The sequence below is a fragment of the Ursus maritimus genome, unplaced genomic scaffold (assembly GCF_017311325.1).
Source record: "Ursus maritimus isolate PB19 unplaced genomic scaffold, ASM1731132v1 scaffold_3, whole genome shotgun sequence".
NCBI lineage: Eukaryota > Metazoa > Chordata > Mammalia > Carnivora > Ursidae > Ursus > Ursus maritimus.
In genome coordinates, this window is record NW_024425563.1 from 45,977,079 (window position 1) to 46,001,317 (window position 24,239).

The 24,239-nt window shown below is 44.5% G+C and overlaps 1 protein-coding gene across 3 annotated transcripts in view; it reads left to right on the top strand.

Annotated features, from left to right (window-relative positions):
* The window catches only part of CPVL (carboxypeptidase vitellogenic like), a 127,207-nt gene that overhangs the window by 23,224 nt on the left and 79,744 nt on the right, over window positions 1-24,239 (top strand). Inside the window, exons 1-5 of one of the 3 annotated variants that reach the window (XM_008686446.2) lie at window positions 6,293-6,595; window positions 6,743-6,861; window positions 20,966-21,080; window positions 22,063-22,121; window positions 23,751-23,830. In XM_008686446.2, coding sequence (XP_008684668.1) covers window positions 6,550-6,595; window positions 6,743-6,861; window positions 20,966-21,080; window positions 22,063-22,121; window positions 23,751-23,830 — 419 coding nt within the window. In that variant the 5' untranslated portion in view covers window positions 6,293-6,549. Of the gene's footprint in view, window positions 1-6,292; window positions 6,596-6,742; window positions 6,862-19,410; window positions 19,565-20,965; window positions 21,081-22,062; window positions 22,122-23,750; window positions 23,831-24,239 lie in introns of those variants that run through there. The other 2 variants (XM_008686445.2, XM_008686447.2) reach the window with 2 other exon arrangements.

Consider the following 24,239-nt stretch of genomic DNA (forward strand, 5'->3'; position numbering starts at 1 on the left):
TTAATGGCTGTGAGGCTGGTAGGTTGGTTGATAGCATGAGAACGTGTGAAAGTGATCCTGGATATTTTAAGGAAATAATCATTTTACAGATCAAAAATAAGTGTATGGACTCCATAAAGAAGTATTAAAATAAAGCAACTTTTCTTCATTTGAAATATTCTCATAGCTAATAGGATGTCATATATTTTTGTTTGTTTGTTTGTTTTATTTGCTTTAAAACCAACACATTCTTGTATCTTAAGGGTGCATTTGAGTCCTGGTCATATGTCTTTTTCTGACATACACATTGACTCCATGTCTCACTATCTCTTTTCTAAGAAAAGGTGAAAAACTTTGATAATGTGGTCAGTGGACGCTAGTGTACATTCGATGATGTAGTCAGAGAATGTAGTCAGTCCTTTTTTTAAAAAGACTCATTTTTACTTAATGTGGAAAAGTCATGAAAAGATGGTATCCCAGTGGTACAGGCTCATTTCACTAGGCAAATATGAAGACACAGAATATCATCCAAAGCTACCAAAATGGATCACATGCGCGCATTGTGGCTTCTTTAAGAAGTGGGTACTGATGACTTAGATTATGTTCATCAACAATAAATCAAAGCAAATCATTCAGTTTAGAGCTGAAAAGGAGTTGAATACTCAGAACCAACCCTACCAATCCACAGACGAGGACTTCGAGACTCCAATACCTTACGTGACTTGCCCAAGGAAATGCAGATAAGAGTACCAGAGATGTGTTTAGGACTCAAATTTTCTGACATCTCTCTGTGATATGCCTACTATAATTTATTTCCCTTTGTTTAAGACTCTTGTGCTCTTCTTCTTTTTTTTTTTTTTAAGATTTTATTTATTTATTTGAGAGAGAGAGAGTGCGGGCACATGAGGTGGGGGAGGGACAGAGGGAAAGGTTGCTGAGCAAGGAGTCTGATGCAGGACTCGATCCCAGGATCCTGGGATCATGACCTGAGCCAAAGGCAGACGCTTAACTGACTGAGCCACCTAGGCGCCCCAAGATGCACACACATGAAACAAGACATAAAGCAGTGAGTACTAAAACATTGAAGTATCACATTTGAGGCAGGAATGCTGGAAATTTTGAGAGGGAAACTATCCTTTTGGTTGGTGTAGTCCAGAGAATAGTAATAGTGTAGTAGTCAAAATGGCAAATGGCTAATACTTAGTAAAAATTCTTTCTTTCTTTCTTTCTTTCTTTCTTTCTTTCTTTCTTTCTTTCTTTCTTTCTTTCTTTCTTTCGAGATTTTATCCATCCATTTGACAGAGAGAGAGCACAAGCAGGGGTAGCAGCAGACAGAGGGAGAGGGAGAAGCAGACTCCCCACTGAGCAGGGAGCCTGATGTGCGATCTGAGCTGAAGGCAGATGCTTAACTGACTGAGCCATCCAGGCACCCTCCCCCCGAGCATAGTTTCTATAAGTAATAGGCACTCAATAAATATTTATACGATTTAAGTTTTAAACCCGAATATGTGCCAGACATGGGTGTTACCCACACCTTAGCTAATTTAATCCTCAGAGCAACCCTAATGAAGAAGACATACTTATTGTTCCCATTTCACAGATAAGAAAACTGAGGCCTAGAAAAATTAACTATCTTGGTGAGGGCCATTTAAAGATAGTAAGTGACAGAGATGGAATTAAAACCTATCTCTGCGGACTCCAGAACCCGAGGTATGAGCCACTGTGCTGTGTGACTAGATCCAGACTTGAAGGCGCTAGGTGAGATTTGGGCAGATAAAGAAGGACATGTGTGTACTGAGGAGCAGTTCCAACAGAGGCATTTGGTGAAAGTGCCCGTGGTGGTGTGTCTGTGTCATGCATCTGGAAGAACCAAGTGAAAAGAATATGGAGGAGCCCATCCGAGAGACCATCCACATCCCTCCCATTCCTGTACTTGTTGCCTATAAGCATTTCACCGTTGTGGTCATCCTCAGTAGCAGAGGAAGCTCCTGGGGGAGGTAGTTTTCATCCTCTGTCCTTCTGTGCCAAGTCTGATGGATCTCCATCTGATGAGCGACAACATCTAAAACAGTAAAGCTGATGTAATGTCACTTTCTAAAGTTCTTTTACACCATCAAAATTTTTGAATGGAATTTTAAGTGGCTGATCCAAAACCTGGTACATCTGGGTATTAAAAATGTAGTTGTGACAACATAATTAAGGATAATTTTATTCATCCGCTTTACTGAAAGCTCAGGAAACTCTGGACAGATGGTCAGCTCATTCTCCTAAATCCCTTTTGTTTATTGAGCCTGTCAGAACCTTAGGAACGTGAGTCTTAGTATTGCAATGGAACATTCTTTTTTTTTTTTTTTTAAAGATTTTATTTATTTGTTCGACAGGATAGAGATAGCCAGCGAGAGAGGGAACACAAGCAGGGGGAGTGGGAGAGGAAGAAGCAGGCTCATAGCAGAGGAGCCTGATGTGGGGCTCGATCCCGTAACGCCAGGATCACGCCCTGAGCCGAAGGCAGACGCTTAACCGCTGTGCCACCCAGGCGCCCCCGCAATGGAACATTCTTGAGATAAATAGTAATTCACAAAAAGACAAGGGAATTTTTTATTTAATCTCCCAATTAGCTGGTTTAGTTTTGTGTAATTGTAATTGCATGTTTGCTTTCTCTGCAGCTAGAATAAACCCTGGAAGCAAAACGAATAAAGAAGGCAAATTTAAAAATATCTACAGACACTGCCTTTTCACAAACTTTAAAATTAGAGTATTTTGTTATCAGGTCTTCATTATCACTTATGGTCTGGCACTGTCTTGTCCCGTACTGGAGTCTTTGTGAATGTAATATGCCTCCTGATTAGCTGGTTCAAGTTCTTCTTTGGTTACACCCCGATCTTTTTCAAAGTGTTAGTATCACAAACATTGGTGACTGCAGTAAATAATACGGAGGAAGTGAAATCACTTCAAAGAAAACCTTTTCCTTTTTTTAACTGTTTTGAACATTTGTATTGTGAGTCATGGTTCCAGGAAGTAAGAAACTCCTACATCTTGGGAGTTTATTTTCCACATTCCATTAATAGGCTCTGGAAGAATGAACCAAACATTTGAAAATATGAACTATCGTTTTAGTTGAAAGAACTTTTAATTATTTTACCATGATTTCATTAAAGGAAACTTAAAAATTGAAATGGGGTGAAACACTTTTTTGTGAGCCAGGGAAAAGTTCTTCTAAATTTTTAAGATCTAAATAAGGCCTGCCTTCCTTAGAAGGTTTTTGTAGAAATACGCTAATCCTAGTGTATTGTCAGTGTGATGGGTTTTAGTTTATTAATTCGTTCATCCATTCGCTAACATTCATTAAAAAGTGTATATTGAATGTATTTAAGTTCTTAAATCGGCATCCCCGTGGGTGCAAAGATAAACAAGACCATTTCCCTGCTTTCCAGTAGCCCCTGATCTAGAAGGGAAAGCAGGAAATGCTCCTGAATATGTAAAAGGTAGCAGACAAACATCTTTGGAACCCTCAGTGAAGGAGGGCTGGAGGAGCCCTGGAATCATTTTCAGAGCAGCCGGCGGACCTTGTGCTAGGCTGGCCTCAGAGAGATAGATTGATTCAATCATCGCTCTCCCATCTTCCATTCCCTCCAGCTCCTTTCTATTACATATTTCCTTTTTCTCATCCTACTTCGATCTTTCTCATTTTTCTCTGTCTTCTTTCTCGAATCCTCTCCTGCTCGCTTACCTCTCTGTGATTCACATCTCACTTATCCCCAACCCCTCCATCTTCAGTTCTCACTCCCCTTTTTGGGGGTTCTCTGATTTGGAGAAGATTAATAGTTTGAGGGAAAATATGTCAAAAGTGTTTTAGGTACAAAATTCCAGTTAGAAAAGAAATTAAGTCCTGGGGGTATGATAATGTACAGCATAGTGACTATAGTTTACAATACTGTATTGTATATCTGAAAGTTGCTAAGAGAATAGATCTTAAAAGTTCTCATTAAAAGAAAAAAATTGTAACTATGTATGGTGGTGGGTGTTTACTAGACATTGTGGTGACCACTTCACAATATACATAAATATCATATGGTTAGGTTGTACATCTGAAACTAATATAATGTTACATGTCCATTATATCTCAATTTTTTAAGTGGCAAAAAAAAAAAAAAAAAGAAAGAAAGAAAAAAGAAAAAAAAGTTTTGAAAGGCTGCCCAGCCCTGGAGGGTGATCCTTCTTTGGTTTGATTGAGAGCGGAAGCAAAGAAGGGTGGAGGGAAGCAAGGCTGCTGGGGGGAAGGGTGTAGGCTGGGAGGAGGGCTGGCACATAGCACTTTCCCCAAACATTTCCCTTTTCCTTTTCTTAAAATGCTCCTCTCCCTTTCTTTTTTCTTTGCCTTTTTCTGGCAGGGAAGGATAGGTCCCTTTGGGAAGAGCTAGAGAAACTGGAATGAATTATGCAATCTTCCCTGGGGGAACCGGAGTAAGCCAGAAAAAAGCAAAGTCTTCCAGACTGCAGCTGGGGTGGCCCATGGGCTAGTGATAATCTTCTCTTCCCTTGCCTGAGCCCTCATTTTATGTGCAGCTTTCTTCATTTGATCCTTGCAGAAAGCCCAGGGTGGGGGTGGGGGAGGAAATCAGTATCCACATTTTGCACAAGAGGAAAGAGAGACTCAGAGAGATAAAGCAACTTGTCGGGGAGACTGGTCAGAATTGCAAACCTAGGTCTGCCTGATTCAGAAACCCATGTTCTTCCTGTTCTGCTAGCTTAGCAGGACCTTCTGGAAACTGCCGTTGAAACCCTGCCTTCGTCCCACCATCTCCTCTGCTCCTGGTTGCTTCCTGTTCCTAATGAGCAGGTGCATTTCCCAGGTTAACGATAGCCATGCTCCCTATGAGCCAGCTTCTTTTCTAAAGGTTGTGGGTGCATGGACTCTTGCTCTCATTGACCCATGAGGTCATCCACCTTACACAGATGAGAAACTGAAGCACAGACATGTGAAATGACTGCCCAAAGGACCACAGGGCCGGTCAGTGGCAGCACAAAGATCAGCAAAGTACGAAGGAAAGTACGAAGGGAAGGGAACGGTGCTGTCTAGGTGAGAGTTTCCCTTGCAGCAGGCAGATTCATTGTTTAAAAGAGGAACTTGCAGCCCCGGATGCCATGGTGTGCTGGTAAGTTTCACAAGTAGCTCTGGGGGGCAGGGCCCTGATTTGCAGCACCCATCCCAGAATATAAACATTCTTACCATGGTTCATTGCATGCTAGCAGTGATGTTGCTGAATGCCAAGTTGGGAAGGGAGGCTAACAGCACTCCAGAGCCTATGGGCTCCAGCACCCCACTAAAGGCATCTTCAGTTGGTGGCATGGGTGAAGGACCAAGCTACCTGACCTATTCCTCTCTGCTAACCAGTCTCCACCTTAATATGTGGCAGATATAAATAGCCTTTCTGGAACCATTAGTTTTTACTGGGGACACTTGCTTTGTCACCACTAAGGAACCTCTCTTCACCCAGACCCCTCTTTCAGTTCCCCTTACACCCTGCCATCTCTTTCTTATTTCTTCTTCATTCATTTCCTAATCACTGCTCCTCCTTCTGCTCCCTGGCACCCATACTTTCCGACTAACTCTCTGGTGGAGAAGCAGCATCGCAGGGTGGGCGAAGGAGCAGATTCTGCAGCCTGACCACTGGGTTTGCATCCCAGCTCTCGTTTACTAGCTGTGTGACCTTCGGCAAGTTACTTACCCTCTCTGAGCTTCAGTTCATCTGTAAAGTGTGGACAATAATTATACCTACTACGTAACATAAAGCCCTCAGTACTGTTGCCTTAAAGTGTTAGCTCCTTTAGGGGCACCTGGGTGGCTCAGTCAGTTCAGCGTCTGACTCTTGGTTTTGGCTCAGGTCCTGATCTCAGGGTCCTGGGATTGAGCCCTGTGTCTGTGGGGCTCTGTGCTCAGCGTGGAGTTTGCTTGTCCCTCTCCCTCTGCTCTTCCCCTAGCTCACACTCTCTCACTCCCAAACAAATAAATAAAATCTTAAAAAAACAAAGTGTCTGCTCCTCTTAATTTTATTTACTTCTAGGTGTCCTCAAGCTATCTGAGCAGTCCCTCTTTCCACCTCCCTGTCCCTTTGGTGCCATAAAAAAGCCACAACCTCTGCCCTCTGCAACTATCCTGTTGTCCTATTTGGCTTCCTCTGAGTAGCCACGAGGTCACCCTTAGTCTCACTGGCTGCCCCACCCTGCCCTCCCGAGCCTTCCCCGCTGCCCACATGCGTCAGCCCGTTTCCCTTAATGGAAGTGGCAGGCCTTTTGCTTTCATGATAAGGAGAGTGTGGAGAATATAGGCCTTCCGGAGGCTGAGAGCTACTTAGCTACGTTGTTTCTCTTGCAACTGCCTCATGTTTTGGGATTGGGTGACTTCTGCCCTGGCCTTCCCAGTGGCCCAAATGTGAATACCATGGTATTTAGAGTGGAGCTGAGAATAGGTGATTTTTTTCTTATAAAAAAAAATGTTATTATAGCTCATATTTAGGGACAAAAAAAAAAAAAAGTTAAAAATGTCACTTGTCCTTGGCTAAGTTACGAATGTCGAATGTGTGGAATGGACCAGGGTGGGCTGGAATTTGCTACAGTAAGTACCTTTGTGCCAGTCCCCTGGTAGCCTTTCTGATCACTCCATTCCGGACCTGGCCCCAGGGAGGAAGAAGACGGGCCGAGATGGAGATGGCTAACACTGTATTATTTCTCTAATCCTTGGGGAAATTTTTTCTTCCACTAGGAAAAAGGAAGAGTTTGGTCCCTCCTTTCCCAGGGTCGAATGTGAAGAGTTATGCTGGCTACCTCACCGTGAATAAGACCTACAACAGCAACCTCTTCTTCTGGTTCTTCCCGGCTCAGGTAGGCCTGTGTGAGCACCCCCACAGGACACTAACCCTCAGGATGCTGTCCCAGGGAAGACATGTTAGCCTGCAAACAATGTACTTTTTTTTTTTTTTTTTTTTTTGCATCTTTTAGATTTTTTTTTCTAAAAATAAGTGCCAGTGAATCTGTGTGGTGTTCCTGTTTATGTGCAGGAAACAAATGTTTGCAGGGAAGGTCCAACTCTTAAATTCCTTGCAGCCTTGTGCAGAATATTCACATTACCACCTTCTTCCTGCCACAGTCTCCTTAAATCATTCTGTTGTTGTTTTGTTCTAAAAATACCTTGGGCGAGGATGGGCAGTAGGCAGCCAAAGGATGATAAGGACTGGGGAGATTCCCAAAATGCACAGGTGGCACATGTCTAAGGTTAAGTGACGGTGGACTTTATGGCTGCTCAATCCATTGACTTCGCAGTACCAGTTCTTATTTTTGTACTCACCCCTTCATGCATCCAGTATCCACTGAGTAGTACTCTGTGGGGACACAGAAGAGAGAGAAATGAACTTATTCTGGAAGACTTTGCGGGAACGGGTAGGGAGGACAGCTGATTTAGGACTGATGTCCTAGAAGACGGATCACTCACCTTTTCAGGTCCATACACATACACAGCTGGGTATGTTCTTATACTTCACCAATCCTACTTAGTGCATGGTGGTGATGTCACACAATTCTTCAGTATGAACAAATCACTTTAGGCTCATGGGTACTGTTTGGGGGGTGGATATTGGTAGAGGGGATGAGATGCATAAATAAAATTTATCCCACCACAGGATAATTTTCTATTTTTATTTTCCAAATTGGATTTGGTTTAGAAACCAGAGAGAACAAAGAAAAAACTATCCCTAGGGAGGGTAGTATTTATATTTGCGTGCGATTTGCATATAGCAGTGTTGCATATATGAAATTGTTTACTCTAGGGTAGTTTTCAAATTAAATTGCTCTTGTTGGTACGATTGGGTTGTATTTTCTTGACTTCTCACTTCTGCTTTCTCAACCATGGCCTCTGCCATAGTTGACCACGTAGTTGTGGGTGGGAGGAAGCATGTAGGAGTTGGTGAGGAATTCCAGACGCTTTTTGGTTGGGCTCATAGTAGTCTTCAGGCTGTCACCTACTCTGGGAAGACTTTCCTGGGCCCTACGCAGTTTACTTCTTCTTTGGTGTTACTCTTGAGTGTGTAAGTGAGGTGCTCGGAGCACAAAATTAAAGGAGAGTTCTCACCTTCAGGGTTGTATAGGTGCCTTGTTGGCACCCAAGTGCCCTCTGGACTCCTGCTGCTGCCTCCCATTGGTGGAACCCAACTGGAGTCCAGTCCTTGGAGCTCTGTCTACCAGGGCACAGAGCATAGGAGAGAATGGACCTTCAGAAGCAGGGAGGGAAATATCCAAATGTCCAGTACAACTGTCTTAAACAGAATTGGTATAAATTACGCCTAGCAACATGACCTCATTCTAACAGGTGGAAATATTTTTGTGTGTGGTCTTGGAAATCCCTTAAACTTAATGCCTTTCAGAAACCACACTATGAATGTACATTTTTGATATCATACCTTTTAGTATCATTGAATGTAAGCATTTGTCATGAACCCCTTTGTATTAGTTCTGTATTGCTGCTATGGTTTAAACAACACAATCTTATTATTTCAGAGTTCTGCAGGTAAGAAGTCTGACATAGGCCTCACTGAGCTAAAATTAAGGTGTCGGCAGATCTATGGTCCTGGAGGCTCTCGGGGAGGATCTGTTTCCTTGCCTTTTGCATTTTCTAGAAGCTTCTCACACTCCTTGCCTCATGGCTCCTTCCTCCGTCTTCACAGCCTACATGGCGAGAAGGCTGAATCCTTCTCACATTGCATCACCCTGGCGGTACTGCGTGGTCACATCACCTTCTTTGACTCTTGTCTTCTGTTGCCCTTTTTTACATTTAAGGACCCTTGTGATTGCATTGGGCCTACTGGATAGCCGAGGGTAATCTCCATATTGTAAGGTCAGTTGACTAACAACCCAAATCCCATCAGCTACCTTAATTCCCAGTTACCATGTGGCTTAACCTATTCAAAGGATCTGGGGATTTGGACGTGGACACCTTTGTGGGGGGCCCTTATTCTGTGCCAAGTACTTGAAAAATTTGCCTAGATTTATCATTCTTAGTATGTTCTCTCTCAGTGATTCTCACAGTTTATTGTAGCTAAGAATTATCTCCAAATTTTCCCAGAAATTGACTTGTAAGCTGGGAGAGGCCAGCAAGTTGTAGAATTACCAGGTGGACCACACTGAGAGACCATGGTTCCAGCCTACAGACCACTGTCCTGTGGTTAGTGCTTCTGGACCCAATGTGATCCACACCCCTTTGTCCAGAAAGAAACACCTCTTGCAGCTAAACTGGTACACATGGGGGTGGTGTATTGTCCCATGCAGCCACCTGAGTGAGGGCTGGCATGTGGGCCTGAAGAGGGGAGTGTAGCCTGGGGGTCAGCTTTCCTCACCCTGCTCGGTGTTCCCCTAAGGTCTGCTGGGGCTCCATCTCCCCTGAGCTCTCTGTCTCCCTTGGTCCCGAGAAACCCCATTTCTGACTTTCTCTTCTGCTTTAGTGGCTGTTTCTAATACGAGGAAGTTCCCCCACTGACTTCTGCATGTTGAATCTCCAATGGTAAAACCCAGATTTGTGAAAACAGGAATTAATGGTGAGGGAAGTGGTCAAATGAAAACAAAACAAAGACTCAGTCCTTTCTTTTCTTCACTTGCCTCTGAGCAGGGGTACAGTTTCTTCTGGAACATAGGTGGTGCAGCGGGACTAGAAAGCCGGTCAGGTAAATGGGCTGAGATTCTGTCCCCTCTCCTAGTTGCCAGACTGACATCCGAACCCTCACTGCATTAAACAGTGACTGGGCTGTTGGGGTCCCCCCCCCCTTCATTTAATGAAGACCTACCTCCGCATCCCTTGGCCAGATTATGCTCTTTGGGGCCCTGGACTATAGCCTGAAACACATTCTAAGGTGATCCCAGAAGACTTAAACTCGAGGCCGTCACAACAGGAAAGAAAATGCTTGAATAAGTGTGTTCTATTGGAAGTGACAGGCTCAGCTTCAGGGGAGAAACAGGCAGGATAAGAAGCTGGTACCCCTGATAAGCATCACCATGTGGCAGCCAGGATAGATGGCCCTGAGCCCGCCTTACCTGGGGAGCCCACACTCAGACTGGCATCTGACCCAGAGCAACCATTCCTGCCAAGCCAGTCGGGCTATAAATTATGAAACAGGCCAGAGTGGGTGAAGAAGAGAAAGCAGGAGAAGTGGTGATGCCCCAGCCAGCGGAAGAGTTCCTTTCATTCGGCAGAAAGATTAGTTCGTTGCCTGTCACAGGAAAGCAGTGGATATTATCATCAGGAGAGAAATGACCCTTTACAAAAATTGAAGGTAGAGAAAATAAGAGATCCAGGAAGGATGCCCCAGTTGTAATATCCTCCGAGTATTTTTTGGGTGGGTTGCTGTTTCTCAGATTAGTTTTGTCTTCCTGTTATTTCTGTGAGACTCCCCTGTTATTGTATACAAATCAGTGTGTAATGGATTCTAGAGCTGGAAATTGGTGTGCAGTGGGAATGCAATGTGCAAGAGAAATAATAGGCATTTTATTTCACGGGAGAAAAAGTATAATGAAGCCAATAAACATGTCACAATTTTAACGACTGTTAATTGAACATTGACTATGTGCTAAGCGCTGTGCATTTTCTTCTTTAATCCTTACAATAAGCGCATGAAGAAGGAATTATTATCTTCGTTTAATAGATGAAGAGGATTACAGAGATTAAATAATTAGCCCCAAATTGCCCAACTAGAAATTGGCAGAACGTGAATTTAAAACTAGGCCTCTGACGAGAAATCTTTGCTCTTGATCATTGTATGTTGATCCTGAGAAAAACTGACAAGGGAAGGTGCTAGACTCCAGTCATTAGCATGATAGCTCTTGAGTTAGTCAAGCTTGCACAAAACCTTGGTTCACATGTGCCAAGTGTGAGGATCGGGATACCTACTTGACAGCAGTTTTGAGACAAGTGAGAGAATGTGGGAAAGCCTTAGACTGGCGCCTGACATGTAATAAGGAGAGTTTCTGTTGCCATTATTTCATTATCATCATGTTTATCATTATTAGTTTTCCTGTTATTAATACAAAGACTGTGCAGAACTAAACCAGTCGCCATGTGGGAGATTAAAGAAGACCAAAAACAGGAGGCAGTTCCAAACGGAAGTCACTGAACCCAGCGAAGAGTGTAGCTTAATTGCTACTTGGTAAAGAAATTACAACGCAAACCTGGGGTTTTCCACATTTAAGAAGATAAAAAGGCACAGAGATGACTATTTTTATAATTAGAATTCTTCCCACTGAGAAAAGATACCCCATATTTGACTTTGTCTTAGGAATATAGGAATATAGAGGATTTGTTGGATTATTTGCCTCAAATGGAGTCCAAACCAGAGACATTTAGAGGTAGGCCTGTGGCCCCTCTACTGTGGGCCCCATCTTGCTCCTCAGGCCAAGGGGAATGGCTGGGATTCCTGGAATCTGAATATCTATCTGGTGACTGAGGAAGATCAATGTCATATTGAGGAGTCGGCAAGGCTGGGATAGGGTGAGGTACCCAGACTCCAGGAGTGACCTCTGTTTCCTGTAGCCATGCTCCTGTGTAGTCCCCTGCCATATTGAATCAAGGCCGGCCTTTGTGAACAATGCGCTATAGAAGAAGGGATGGTGGGTGGCTTACCTCCAAGGCTACTATCAAGGGCAGTGCTACTTCCGCCTTGGTCTCGTGGATCACTCACCCTGAGGGAAGCCAGATGCCATTGGAAGGACACTAAAACAACCCTGTGGGTAAACCTGTATGGGGAGAAAGTGAGTCCTCACCCACCAGTCAGCACCAACGTCGGATGATGTTCACCCAGCCCAAGTCAGAGGACTGCAGTCACGGCTGATATCTTTTTTTTTTTTTTTAAGATTTTATTTATTTATTCGACAGAGAGAGAGACAGCCAGCGAGAGCGGGAACACAAGCAGGGGGAGTGGGAGAGGAAGAAGCAGGCTCATAGCGGAAGAGCCTGACGTGGGGCTCGATCCCAGAACTCCGGGATCACGCCCTGAGCCAAAGGCAGACGCTTAACCGCTGTGCCACCCAGGCGCCCCTCACGGCTGATATCTTAACTGTAATTTCATGAGACACCCGGAGCCAGAACTGTCCAGCCAGAGAGCCCCAAATTCCTGACCCGCAGAAAGCACGGGAGAATAATTGATTACTGTTGTCTTAAGCCACTAAGTTTTGGATACATGTTATACAGCATGAGATAACGACTATAGCCTCTTCTCATGTACTTTTAGGCTGTGACCGTGATATCTTTTGACCACTAGAACTAGCTCCAGTTCTGTCCTTTCACTTGCTCCAAGATGCCAGAGCTATGAACATTTTTTCCTGTTAGCAAGCATGATATTAAGCTTTGTCAGTAGAGGGTGCTGGAGGGACATTGCAGGAGGACGTTGGCTTCTCTTCCTGTTCCCTTGTCCTGTGTTTTGCTTTCTCTTGGCCCTGCTGTCCAGTCTGTCAGCAGTGCATGTGTGGGGACATCCAGTAGTGCCCTGCTCTCGCTGGGCTCCCAGACCACGAAGACCCTCAGCAAGCTTACAGTCCTGGCTCCGACCCAGTGACCACCTGGCTGCAGCTTCTTCAACATGAACACCATACATCCCAGTACATCCCATACTTTCCAGTGAGCCGGTTCCCTAGGTTCCCTAAGCCACTTCTCTGCAGCCCTCCCACCAGCCTTGACCCCCTGCACCCAAGGCTAGTTTCCTATAGCACTCCCAGTATGGACACTGTGCCCTCAAACAAGTGGACTCCCCCACCAGACACAGACCACTTCTCCCTGGAGGCCTTTCCTACTTGCTTAGGGATTGTTGGCCAATAGTGAGCCAGGCAACCCAGTGAACTTCTCAGCCACCCAGAGGGTACAATCACCCCTTCTCCAGTGACGTCTAGACCACAGCCTTGGGAAGAGCCCCATCCCTACCATATGAGTTTGTCCATCCATGGGCACTTTCCCTCAGCACAGGCTTTAGGGTTCTCCTTACATATTTATGGCTATCCCTTGTTATAATGAATATTTCTTTAAAATTTCCCTGTTCCATGGTGGACACAGGAAGCCTATCCAGCATGCTGGTGTTTGGCCAACACTGAGGATGTGGCTCGCAGGGAAGCAGATGCCCAGCAGTGAGTGGATGTGATACCCATGGTGGATGGGGACCAGAGCACACACTGGAATGTGTAACAGAATGTTTTCATGTAAAAAAATAACAAATTTAAAAATGGGAAAATTTAAAAATTAAAATTATTATGTGGTTTCTGTCTTCTGATTGGACCCTAATTAATACAGCCAACCCATTCTTTATCTTAATTTTTTATTTATTTTAATATAATTTTTTTTTGAGAGAGAGAGAGTGTGTGTGGTGGCGGGTGGCACCGGGCAGAGGAGAGAAAGAGAGAATCTTAAGCAGGCTCCACGTCCAGCATGGAGCCCAACATGGGGCTTGAACTCATGACCCTGAGATTATGACCTCAGCTGAAATCAAGAGTCAGACACTTAACTGACTGAGCCACCCAGGCACCCCTAGCCAACCCATTCTAAATCCTTCTTTCCTGCCCAGAGACATCAAGGGCAGAAAGTGCAGTCAACTGGAAAGGCATCAGGAGCCGGGGCAACCAGTCTTCCTTATCTCAGCCTTATTCTGTCCAAAACCTCAGGGTCACTCATCCGTGCTTCATTCTTCTGTCCTGGCAGATCAACATGCTTTGTTTCTCCAGGTATCTGGCAGAAGAGGGCTACCCTACGGTTTCCACCTTTACCTGTCCTCGAACCTTGCAATCGACAGAGATCAAATAGCACTTCTGCTAGGGGCAGATGTGACTGGCCCACTTTGGGTCAGGTGTTCTTTCTTGGTCCAATCAGCTAAAGCTGAGGGTGCAGTTTCATGGCATATAAACATGGCTAATGGACCTTTTTTGTTGGTAAATGGAGAGTCAGTTCTTAGAGAAGCGTTTGTGGACTGAACAGATCTCTTAAAATATGTCTAACACAGAAGGCTGCAGATCCATTAGTCGTACAGCAAAGATTTGGAGGTCATAGACATTTGTCTTCAGACTTCCACTGTTTATCTTCTCTTTGCTGTTATTGTACTGATGGCATCAGAGATCTGGAAGAATAGAAGGTAGGTGAGATGAAACAAGACGAAAGTAGCTAAAAATGATAAACTATAGATCATTCCATCCATAGAAATATTTGAACCACAGAAACCTCTATGTGCCTGATTTCACGTGGAGAAGAAAGTAACTTTTTCAGCCATTTCTTTGTATCAAGAATGCGAAAGTCAGGCCTTTCTCTACTAGCCACCCCACACCCCCCTTCATTCTAAATTCCACCTTTCTGGCAGGAGGCACCAACAGAAAAGCCACAACTATCATGAAGGAATGAGAGCCAAGTACAAAGGTTAGGAAGGAGAAAGGTAGGGAAGATTCTGGTGGAGTATAAGTTGGCTCAGATGAATGAGATGACTCAAAGCTCAAGGAGAGTTGGTGCAAGCTTGGTAGTGATGTAAGGAGGCCTCAAAACAGAACAAAGGTTTGAGGAAGTTAGTTTTCCATGTGATGGTACAGTGGCAACAATCACAGCAAAGGAAGAGCAAGAGGTCAACACCAACCACTAAGTAAAACTCCTCCGAGAAGCACATAATGTCTTAAGCAAGTTGTTTATATGCGTTGAGAGTGTGTGTGTGTAGAACTGAAATCTTACTTCACTAGTTAACCATTCTAGTCACAAAACCCATTGCTTTAAATAACAAAACCCTGCCTTGATTAAACCATTCGTGTAGCAGCTGAAGTGTCAGCTGAACTGGGATCTGTGTGGCAAAATGGGAGTCCATTCAAACCTACTTGGGGGAATTTCAAGACATTTACTTGGGGTACTGATGACTTCAATTAGGACAGAACACATTACTTAAACCAAGCAAATGATCGACCTCTGCATATAGAAGGGTGAGGGGAGCTTTAATTAATTTACTAATTGCATTTCTCTTCTTAAGCGGTACCATCAATTTGGGTCTGTTAGGGGTTTAGTTGCTGCTTTCTCTTACAAAGTATGATGTTCCTTATGGGGTGGGTGGGAGGAAGGGGATGGCTCAAATATGTACCCGGCCCTGGGCATTGGCAGACAATGTTGCCATAATACTTGCTGAGATACCTAAGATTCCCTAGGGTCACTCCAATACGTCCTCTGGGTAAAATGCAATCAAATTCCTTCAGAATACCAAAATTGGCAAGTCTTTAGTGCCACTCCCATCCCCCAGTACACCAACTCACTGCCTCAGTGATACGTGTGAAGCCTGGCTAGAAAGTTATCTCTACCAGGAAATACAGAGGAGGGCTTGGGAGGACAGAACAGAAGGTGGGTATGGTTTGATGAGGAGCGGGGTGAAAAGGAGGACTCAGTGAGGGGACACCAACCACGGAGGGCATGTCCGCATGGGGAACACTAGGGCAGGAGGGTTTGGTTTCATTACTGTTCACATAGATTCCTTTGTGCTCACTTAGAAGCAAGGAGAAAAGAAGAAACTGGGTGTTTCTAAGAATCCTTTTATGTACGGAAAGTCAAACCAAATGAAGGAGTTTCACTTACTTGGAATGCTGATCTGTTAAGACAGAGGGTAGATTTGTTCACCGTCACTATGAATACACATTGAAACGCGCTCATGTGGGCAGTGTGAAACTTCCGCCTGTAGGGATTCTAAAAAACTGAATATGTAACCTACTTCCCTTTGGGCTTTTCATTATGCAGCAAACCCTGAGGAAGGAGTGTCCAGGTTCATGAATTGGCCACCAGGGGTCACCAGAAGAATTCAAAGGGCTTCTGGTTTCTTGTTCACCAACAAAAGGTGCAGGTTTGTGGGACCTACAGTATGCCCACACTCTCCTGTTGGTAGAGAGATTTCTCCCTTAAATATTTATGACTCCTTTGTGTCCTTTCTCTTATATTTAGAATTTCTTTGTCCCTTCTTCGTCTCCAGTTCCTACTACACCACTCGGACCGATAGGTCATTAACAGAGATTTTGCTTTCTTTTTATTAAATGTATAAATGCTTATCAGTAGGGGATCATTCGTCTTTCAGGTCTTAGCTCAAACGTTAGCCCCTCACCAGACGCCTTCTTTAAGTATTCAATCTAATTGCTTTCCACTGCTCTCTCATATCACCCACTTATTTAATTACTTATTTATTACCTATCTTCCCACCTCACCAGAGAAATAATCAGAGCTCACATTTAAATACATGGGCCAGGCACTGTTCTAAGTGCTGTGCATGTATTAACTCTTTGAATCTGTACCACAGCCATAGAAGATAGGCATTTCTATTTTCAAGCAGAGGACACTAAGACCCAGAGAAGTTAAGCAACTTGCCCAATGTCACACAGCTGTAAAATAAGGTAGTTGGAATTCAAACCTAGGCAGTCTGGTAATAACTGATACTTAAGTATCCTACCTGTCTATGAGCGGAAGCTGGTCTGCATCCCCCGCCTTAGAACGGTGCCTGTCAGTGTTGAATGTTAAATGTGTTAATACATTGTGGTAAATTCAGAATGCCATCCTGTTTAGTTAAATGATCATAGGTACTGTTATGAAAAGATTTTCAGAACATGTGAAGTGACCATAGCAAATATAGAATATTACATATAGCCTGGTCTTATTTTCGGGGAAAAAAAGGTATTTCACACATGGCATATATGACATCTACAAAATATTTATATATGTATGTGTTGGGGGAGTTAGAGAAAAATCTGGAAGATTAAACATCTCCATGATCATTTCTAAGGATCATGATGGGTGGGATGAGGGGGATTTTTTTAATACCTCCTTAAAAAAAATATTATTTAAGAATAAGTGCTTTCTTTATAACATCATAAGTTTTAAGGAAAATTTCTAAAACTTTTGAGAAAAATAAATCCCCATATTCTCTTGTTCCATACACTTTTGAATTATAGTTTCAAAATAATAAATACTCTAAAAGCCCTGGCCTTTGTGAATCTGTAAAGGAATTGGAGCAACTGTTTCTTATTTCATTTGAACTTAAGTTTTGCCGTGTGGTTTTGTTGAGGAGGTCTTCATTTACTTTTATTCTTTCCTGAGTTGGGGGTGGAGAGTGAGAGAGGACTGCATTCTCACACTTGAGAGCTTAATAGATCACCCTGCGAATTATCACATGATAGATGCATGCCGTTATTGTTGATGTAATTATTATTATATGTATGACACCAGGGTGTCATGCCATGTTACAGAAGTCTGCGTGCTCTAGTATACCTAACTCTCGGGATGTTAGCACTGAATACATAAACCTTTATTTCCCAGCATCTGGCTTCTGTGTTTCATTCCAGGTAAGGGCAGCGTTAGTTCGTAAGCTGGTTGGCGTATCCAAGTAGAAGGATGTGTGCATGGCATTTTCTTTAAAAACGGGCTTCCTCAAGGGTTGTTGAGCTCATTCACCTCCTTCAGGAAAGTACGTTTGAGGAGCAAGGTCAGCTGAGGTTGGAGGTGTGCACGCCGATCTCTTATGATTGAAGCATTCCAAGAATGCAGTGTCCTGTGCTTCAAAGTTGCATAATAAAGATGTTTGGCACCGTCGTGTTTGACTTCACTTTGTAGGGTGGCCTCTCAGGGTCAGGCTATTTTTCTGAGAGCCCGAGTTCCATCATTGTGCCAGGTCACAGGAAGGGACATGAAAAGCGAGGAGAGGCTAGGGCAGAGACCAGAAGGCCTGGGCACCGGAGAGGACAAATTTCTTTGTCCTCACAGATTCTCAGCCCTGCCTCCACATCAGAACCACTTCGGGGCTTTAAAAAACATCCATGTCCGCCTCACCCCCTGACCCGTTGAGTTGGAATCACTGGGATTTGGGCCTAGGCAGCAATTTTTTAAAAAGCTGTTTTAATAGGTGGCCAAGGTTGAGAACCACTGGCTCACATGTAGCACACCGTGGCTTCTAGAAGCACATTAGGAAGGAAATGGGGGCTGGGTGTCCCCTGGAATGGGGAGATGCCCTGGATCTCACATCCCTGGGGAGGCCGGAACTGCTCCCACTGGGAGCCATTTCTTCTCCTCCTCTTGTACGCTCCCCTGCTGAGTGAATACAGGTGGACGGTGGTCCGGGTGAGTGGTATTGAAGAGCGAGTTGGAGGGTCTGAGGGGAGCTAAAAATCACTGATTCAAACAAAGCACCCACAGTTCGGGCCAGGCAGGTTAGGGCGGGGCTGGTTCTATTTATTCAGCCCAGCAGAGTCTGCAATATCATTTCATGATACATTGTCTCATGCCTGTGAAGTAGGCCTTGTTGCCATTTGATAGATAAGGAAACTGGGCTGGAAGGCTCGGAGGGCCGGGGTCACACAGCTAGTTTGTGGTCAAGTAGAACCAGATTCTGTGCGGCTACCGATCCAGGGCTCACCCTGCATCCCCGCACCAGCCTTAGAAAGTTGTCTTTGAGTTTAGTATTTCCTGCTTCGACTTATAAGACAAGTCTCTTGAATTCTTTATGGATGTTTGCAACCCTTGTGGCAAGGGGGCATAACTAGTGAAAAACCGACCAGGGAAGATATCAGCCAAAGGAGCAAGGAGAAACTCCCAACAACCCACTTTTCCTGTTCTCTCATTTATAGATCGTTTACTTGAAAACCATCTATAAATTCCGAGTGTTTCTTTATTACAGCAATAGCTAACGTGTGCAGAACACGTACTCTATGCCACTCACTAGACTTTGAAGATTAATTTGAGTCCTCCCATCAACCACAAGGCATAGGTACTATTATTTTTTTTCGTAAGTACTATTGTTGATCCCTATTTTACAGATGAGGAAACTGAGGTTCAGAGAGCTTAGGCAACTTGCTTAAAGCCACACAGCTAGTAGATAGTAAAGCCCAGATTTGAATCCAGTTTGGTGCAAGAGTTCACAGACTTCTGCATTATACCGGGCTAACTCTTAAGAGTTAGAGCCCTGCTGATCTGAGGTCCCAGGCTGACTCCGGGCTCCTACCTTTTCTACCTGTTTCTTTAATTGTAATAATTGTTTACACTTATTATACCTTTTTCAGACATTAGGCATTGTTCCAAGGGCTTTACAAATTTTATCTCATTTAATTCCTCGATGCAGGAGAATGGACCCCAAGGTAACCCCCTAAAGAGAGGCTCTTGTCCAGCTTACAGCTGTTCTTACCACCACCCCTCTTTCTGCAAGGCCCCCTTGTCCCCTTTCTGAAGCTGCTAAAGGACTATGTCACATTCTGGTGACTGGAGAAGAGAAATCCCTCTCCCCATCTGTCCTCACGGTTAGAACCCTGTGCTCAGCTCCTTTTCCAGGTTCTTGGTGGTGCTGTCCTAGATCACTTCCCCTTGAGTCAGTCTGCCTCCGCCCACAGCCTTCGCACATCATCCACGTGGGACGCAGCCAGGCCACTCAGACCTTTGAATGAAACACTGTGACTGGGTTAAGCAAGGGGTTGCCGGATTTCATTCTGAGCTGAAGCAATGAGATCCTTGCTTGCTGAGCCTGGTTGACCGAACATCAAAATGAGCATGACCCCCAGTGAGTGCTCACTGTCACATCCAACTGTGAGTCTCCCCGGAGCCACTTTGAGCTCCTTCCATATTGCTCTGGAGGATTCACTTAGGGCTGGGTGGCCTGTCATTCACTGCTCTCACATCCAGCTCTTTTCTGTTGTGAGGGTTTTCCCCTCCCACTTCCTTCTGTCTGTGGCTTCATTCCCTGGCTCCTCTCACGGCTGGGTGGTTCTAGAACTCAGGTCTCATTCAGCTCAGGATCTCACTGAGTCCTTCCATAATTACTTGTGTTTAAAGGAAGCACTATTCTTTTCTGCCCTCACCCACTCTTTTTGTTTAAGATTTTATTTATGTGTCAGAGAGAGAGAGAGTGTGCGAGCAGGCGGGAGAGGCAGGCAGAGGGAGAGAAAGAAGCAGACTCCCCACTGAGCCAAGGAGCCTCATGTGGGGCTCGATCCCAGGACCTTGGGATCATGACCTGAGCCGAAGGCAGATGCTTCACCGACTGATCCACCCAGGCGCACCCTTACTCGCACTCTCTTAACATCACCTTTATTTCCTTTCCACACTCTAATCATCGGGTTTATCCCTTCACTTACTTATGATCTGTATTTCCCATGAAAACGTAAGCTGGAAGAGAACAAGTGTTTTGGTTATTTTTTCCCCACTCACTGCCCTGCTCTGTAACTACTTCCAGCTTGGTTCCTGACACATATGAGGTGCTCAACAAATATGTAAAGAAATAAGAAAGAAGTAAAGAACCCTCTGTCACGGAGGTTGATGGTATTGACTCTACTGCCAGAAGCTCATTTTCGTCCTCCCAACCCTGCCAGTGACCTTTTCTTACTTACCTCTTCCCTGTCTCCTCAATCAATTTGTGCCTTGCTTGGGGTTTTGTTGCTGTTGTTTGCACCGGCTAAACCACTCCAGGCCTGTGCGCTTCTCAGTTGCCTCGTGTTGAATGAAGTGGCTGCCGCTCTTGTGAACAACACCCTCTTAGTGAATCAAATCAGAAAGGCCATTTGGGCTCCCAGTGAAGAGGGCAGACTGTCACTGAGGAGGATGGATTCTTTGCTGTGCCTCTATGGGAATGTGTTGGTCAAATGCAAGTTTAAACAGCTAAAAAAATAATAATAATAACTGTGCCCTAGGCAGTATACTGGGTTTCTAGGGGCATACAGAGGCAAAACTTCTATATTCAGCTGGTTTTCTGGCTATGGGCAGGAAAAGACTGCACTGAGCAAGATAGATACTGGTATTATGATGCAAATAGTAATTCAAGGCAAGAGATAACCAGCCCTTGGCTTGTAATGGAGAGCGGTCACTGGGGTCTGGGAAGGCTTTGGGAGATGAAGTTGAGGCGGTGAACGACACGGGATCTGTATAAGGTTGCTTGAGCGTATTCTTCTGCTTAGGACAGTGTGTGGTCACTGGCTTCTTTGTCCCCTTTAGGTAGACCCCACGGTTGCTCCAGTGGTCCTCTGGCTGCAGGGAGGGCCTGGAGGTTCATCCATGTTTGGACTCTTTGTGGAACACGGACCTTATTTTGTCACAAGTAACATGACGCGTAAGTATTGCTTGGACTCTATTTTCCTATGGAGAAGTTTTCACCTGAACCTTATATCTACTCCAAGAAAAAATGAAAGTGTATATGGAACCACAAGGAATCACGTAATAGTTTTAGATGATAAAGACGTAGCTGTCTGGCGATGAATGTCCAAGAAGGAGGAGCCACCAGGGTGAGTGTCCTGGCTGGGCTGCATTCTCCCTTGAAATTCAGGTGAAAGGTTCTAAGCTATTTTCTTGCAGTCTGCTGCTGACTCAAGCAATCTGGGCTTATGAAAACAGTTGGTATCTATTACTCTTTGGGCAAGCTCTTTTGCATGAGACTAATGGGTGGAATTATACCCCTAATTATTCACACAAACTGAACACTGTATGGTTCAGTCGCATAAATGATCAGATATCCTGGAAGCAGGATGCCGCGGGTGGGGGTGGGGGCAGAGGAAGGAGTGGAGGAGGCACATCTGGCTGTCACCCCGGTTTACCTCCATCTCATTTTGGGGGAGTGGGGGAGATTGTTTACTTTCCCTGGGTCAGAATTTGGAGGGTGAACCATTCTGTGACTCAGGTGTAAAAGCATGTCTGCCAAATCTGTTGGAGTTGTTCTCTTTGGCATTGGTTGGGAGGAAGAGGATTCAGAAGGATCAGACGTTAAGAAGGGTTGATTGGATCAGACAGATGGGTTTATCCTATAGGTGGCGGATGAGTTTTTTCCATTGAACCAGTTGCATGGGATCTTGTTTCCAAACGTCATCCTAGATGTAGAAAGCCTCTAGGTCCAGGAAAAGTAAAGGAGAGGACAAAAGAAGGAAAAGGTGCTGGTGTTTATTCCCTACTGTGAGAGTAGGAAGCAATGTCAAAGGGACACCGGGAGTTGATTGATAGGGTGGGGACAGGTGGGCTTGTTGGGCTCCTGAGCAAAGCTGGGCCCTAGGTGGGATGTTTTGTTAAAGACCCAGTCTCAAACCTCTTCTCTGTTTTGCTAGTGCGTCCCAGAGACTTTTCTTGGACCACCACACTTTCCATGCTTTACATTGATAATCCAGTGAGTATCTGACTGTCTTATGAAATGTCAGTGTGGGCCTCTCTTATCTTTTTTCTTTTTATAAAGTACATTTAGGAAATGGGGAGGGAAAGGAAATAGAGATTTAGGGTTTTTTTCCTTTTTAAAATAGAATTTAATCTATTAAAAAACACATTTGAGATTTAGTTTTTCCTAACATGTATCATTAAATCCGAGTTTGGGAATTTTGCTTGCTATCTTCTCTCCTTCTCTCATTTTTAATCTTATGAAATATCCTGGTCAGTGCATTATACCAGCCAAGATAAGGAATTAGTTTCTTTCCGCTGATGATATGGCTTCCCCACATCATGGGTTATTATATAGTATTAGAATTCCTAATCTTTCTAACAGAGTTCTAGATTTAAAAAGTCAGAACTGGTCTCCCTCATTTATCACAGTGTGTCTCATCTCAGAACAAGAAGTGGAATTCTCCTTGGGAAGTTCTTCTGAAATTGAGTCCAATAAACATCAAAATAGGGGAGTAACTTTAGGGTCAGCTTCTACTGCAAGAGTATCTGTACCCCCTAACGAATTTCTCTGATATCTCCCACTTCCCAGATGGTTCAAAGAGAGAACAGATAAATAGGGAGAAAAAGGAGTCCCACATACCCATTTCCCCCCACTTTTGCACCAAGTTTTGTCCACCATCCTCTTTCCTAGACTATAACTGCATATTTATACTGCCTAAGTTGAATGAAATGTCCTGTCCCCTTGTGTGTTGGGGAAAACAAAAACAAAAATGCTTAGATGTAGTTGTGGTGCATCTCTTAGACAAATTATTGACACAAAATCGGTGGTAGCTTCTTCTTAATTTTACAGCTTAGTTGTCTAGGAACTTCTAGGTATAAGGAAATATTAGTTTAAAACTAATCTTTATTTTAAAACCTACCTACTGAAGGTGAAGGGGCTTAGTGGCCATATTTCTCACAAATGAAAAATCAAAACAACCCCCCCCACACACACACACTCTTTTATCTCCAGCCTAGAGAGTTCCTTCTTGTCAGGACAGAGCAGTGCACTCTCCAGGTTTCAGACAGGGGACAACTTTGGGTCTTTTGATACTGTAATGGGGCCAGGAAAGGTGAATTCCTCCCCCTTAAGTCAACATCTGGCAGGGTCCCCATGGTAGAATCAGGACAGCTCAGCCACTGACCCCAGAGCAGAGATTTGTGCGGGGTTTGTTGGTTTGTTTGTTGTTTGTTGTTTGAGAGAGAAAGGCAGCACAAGGGGTTTGGAGGGGCAGAGGGAGGGGAAGAGAGAGCATCCCAAGCAGAGTCTGCACTGAGCGCAGAGCCTGACTACAGGGCTCGATCTCACGACCCCGAGATCACAATCTGAGCTGAAACCAAGAGTTGGACGCTCAGCCGACTGAGCCACCCAGGCACCCCGCGCTGATATTTTATTTGGGCTTGGAGGAGGGGAGAGGAAAACGGTGAAATGCAGCATCCACCGGGGACAATGGCTAAATGTACATGGGGTAGAGGCACAAATCCGAGGTCAGAGGCTGGGCCTGTGGAATCAGGTTGATTTCCTTCCAGTGTGGTATCTCCTGGAGGGCTCTGAGGCATGTGCTTCTCTCTGTTTACACCTGCTTATTTATTTCACCTTCAGGTGGGCACAGGCTTCAGTTTTACCGACGACCCCCAGGGATATGCTGTCAACGAGGATGATGTGGCACGGAATTTATACAGGTAAAAGGCCCTGGCTCCCTCTTGGCCTTCTTCAGACCAAACATTTTTCTATTTCAACAGGGAAATTCATCCAATAGTGTGAGTATTACTGATTGGTCCTTGTGGTCTAATTCTCAAAGACATTTTAAGAATACTTCCACATAGGGGCGCCTGGGTGGCAGAGCGGTTAAGCGTCTGCCTTCGGCTCAGGGCGTGATCCCGGCGATCTGGGATCGAGCCCCACATCGAGCCCCACATCGGGCTCTTCCGCTATGAGCCTGCTTCTTCCTCTCCCACTCCCCCTGCTTGTGTTCCCTCTCTCGCTGGCTGTCTCTATCTCTGTCGAATAAATAAATAAAATCTTTAAAAAAAAAAAAAGAATACTTCCACATAAGGAGTTCACATCCATGCACATGCGCGCACACGGTCT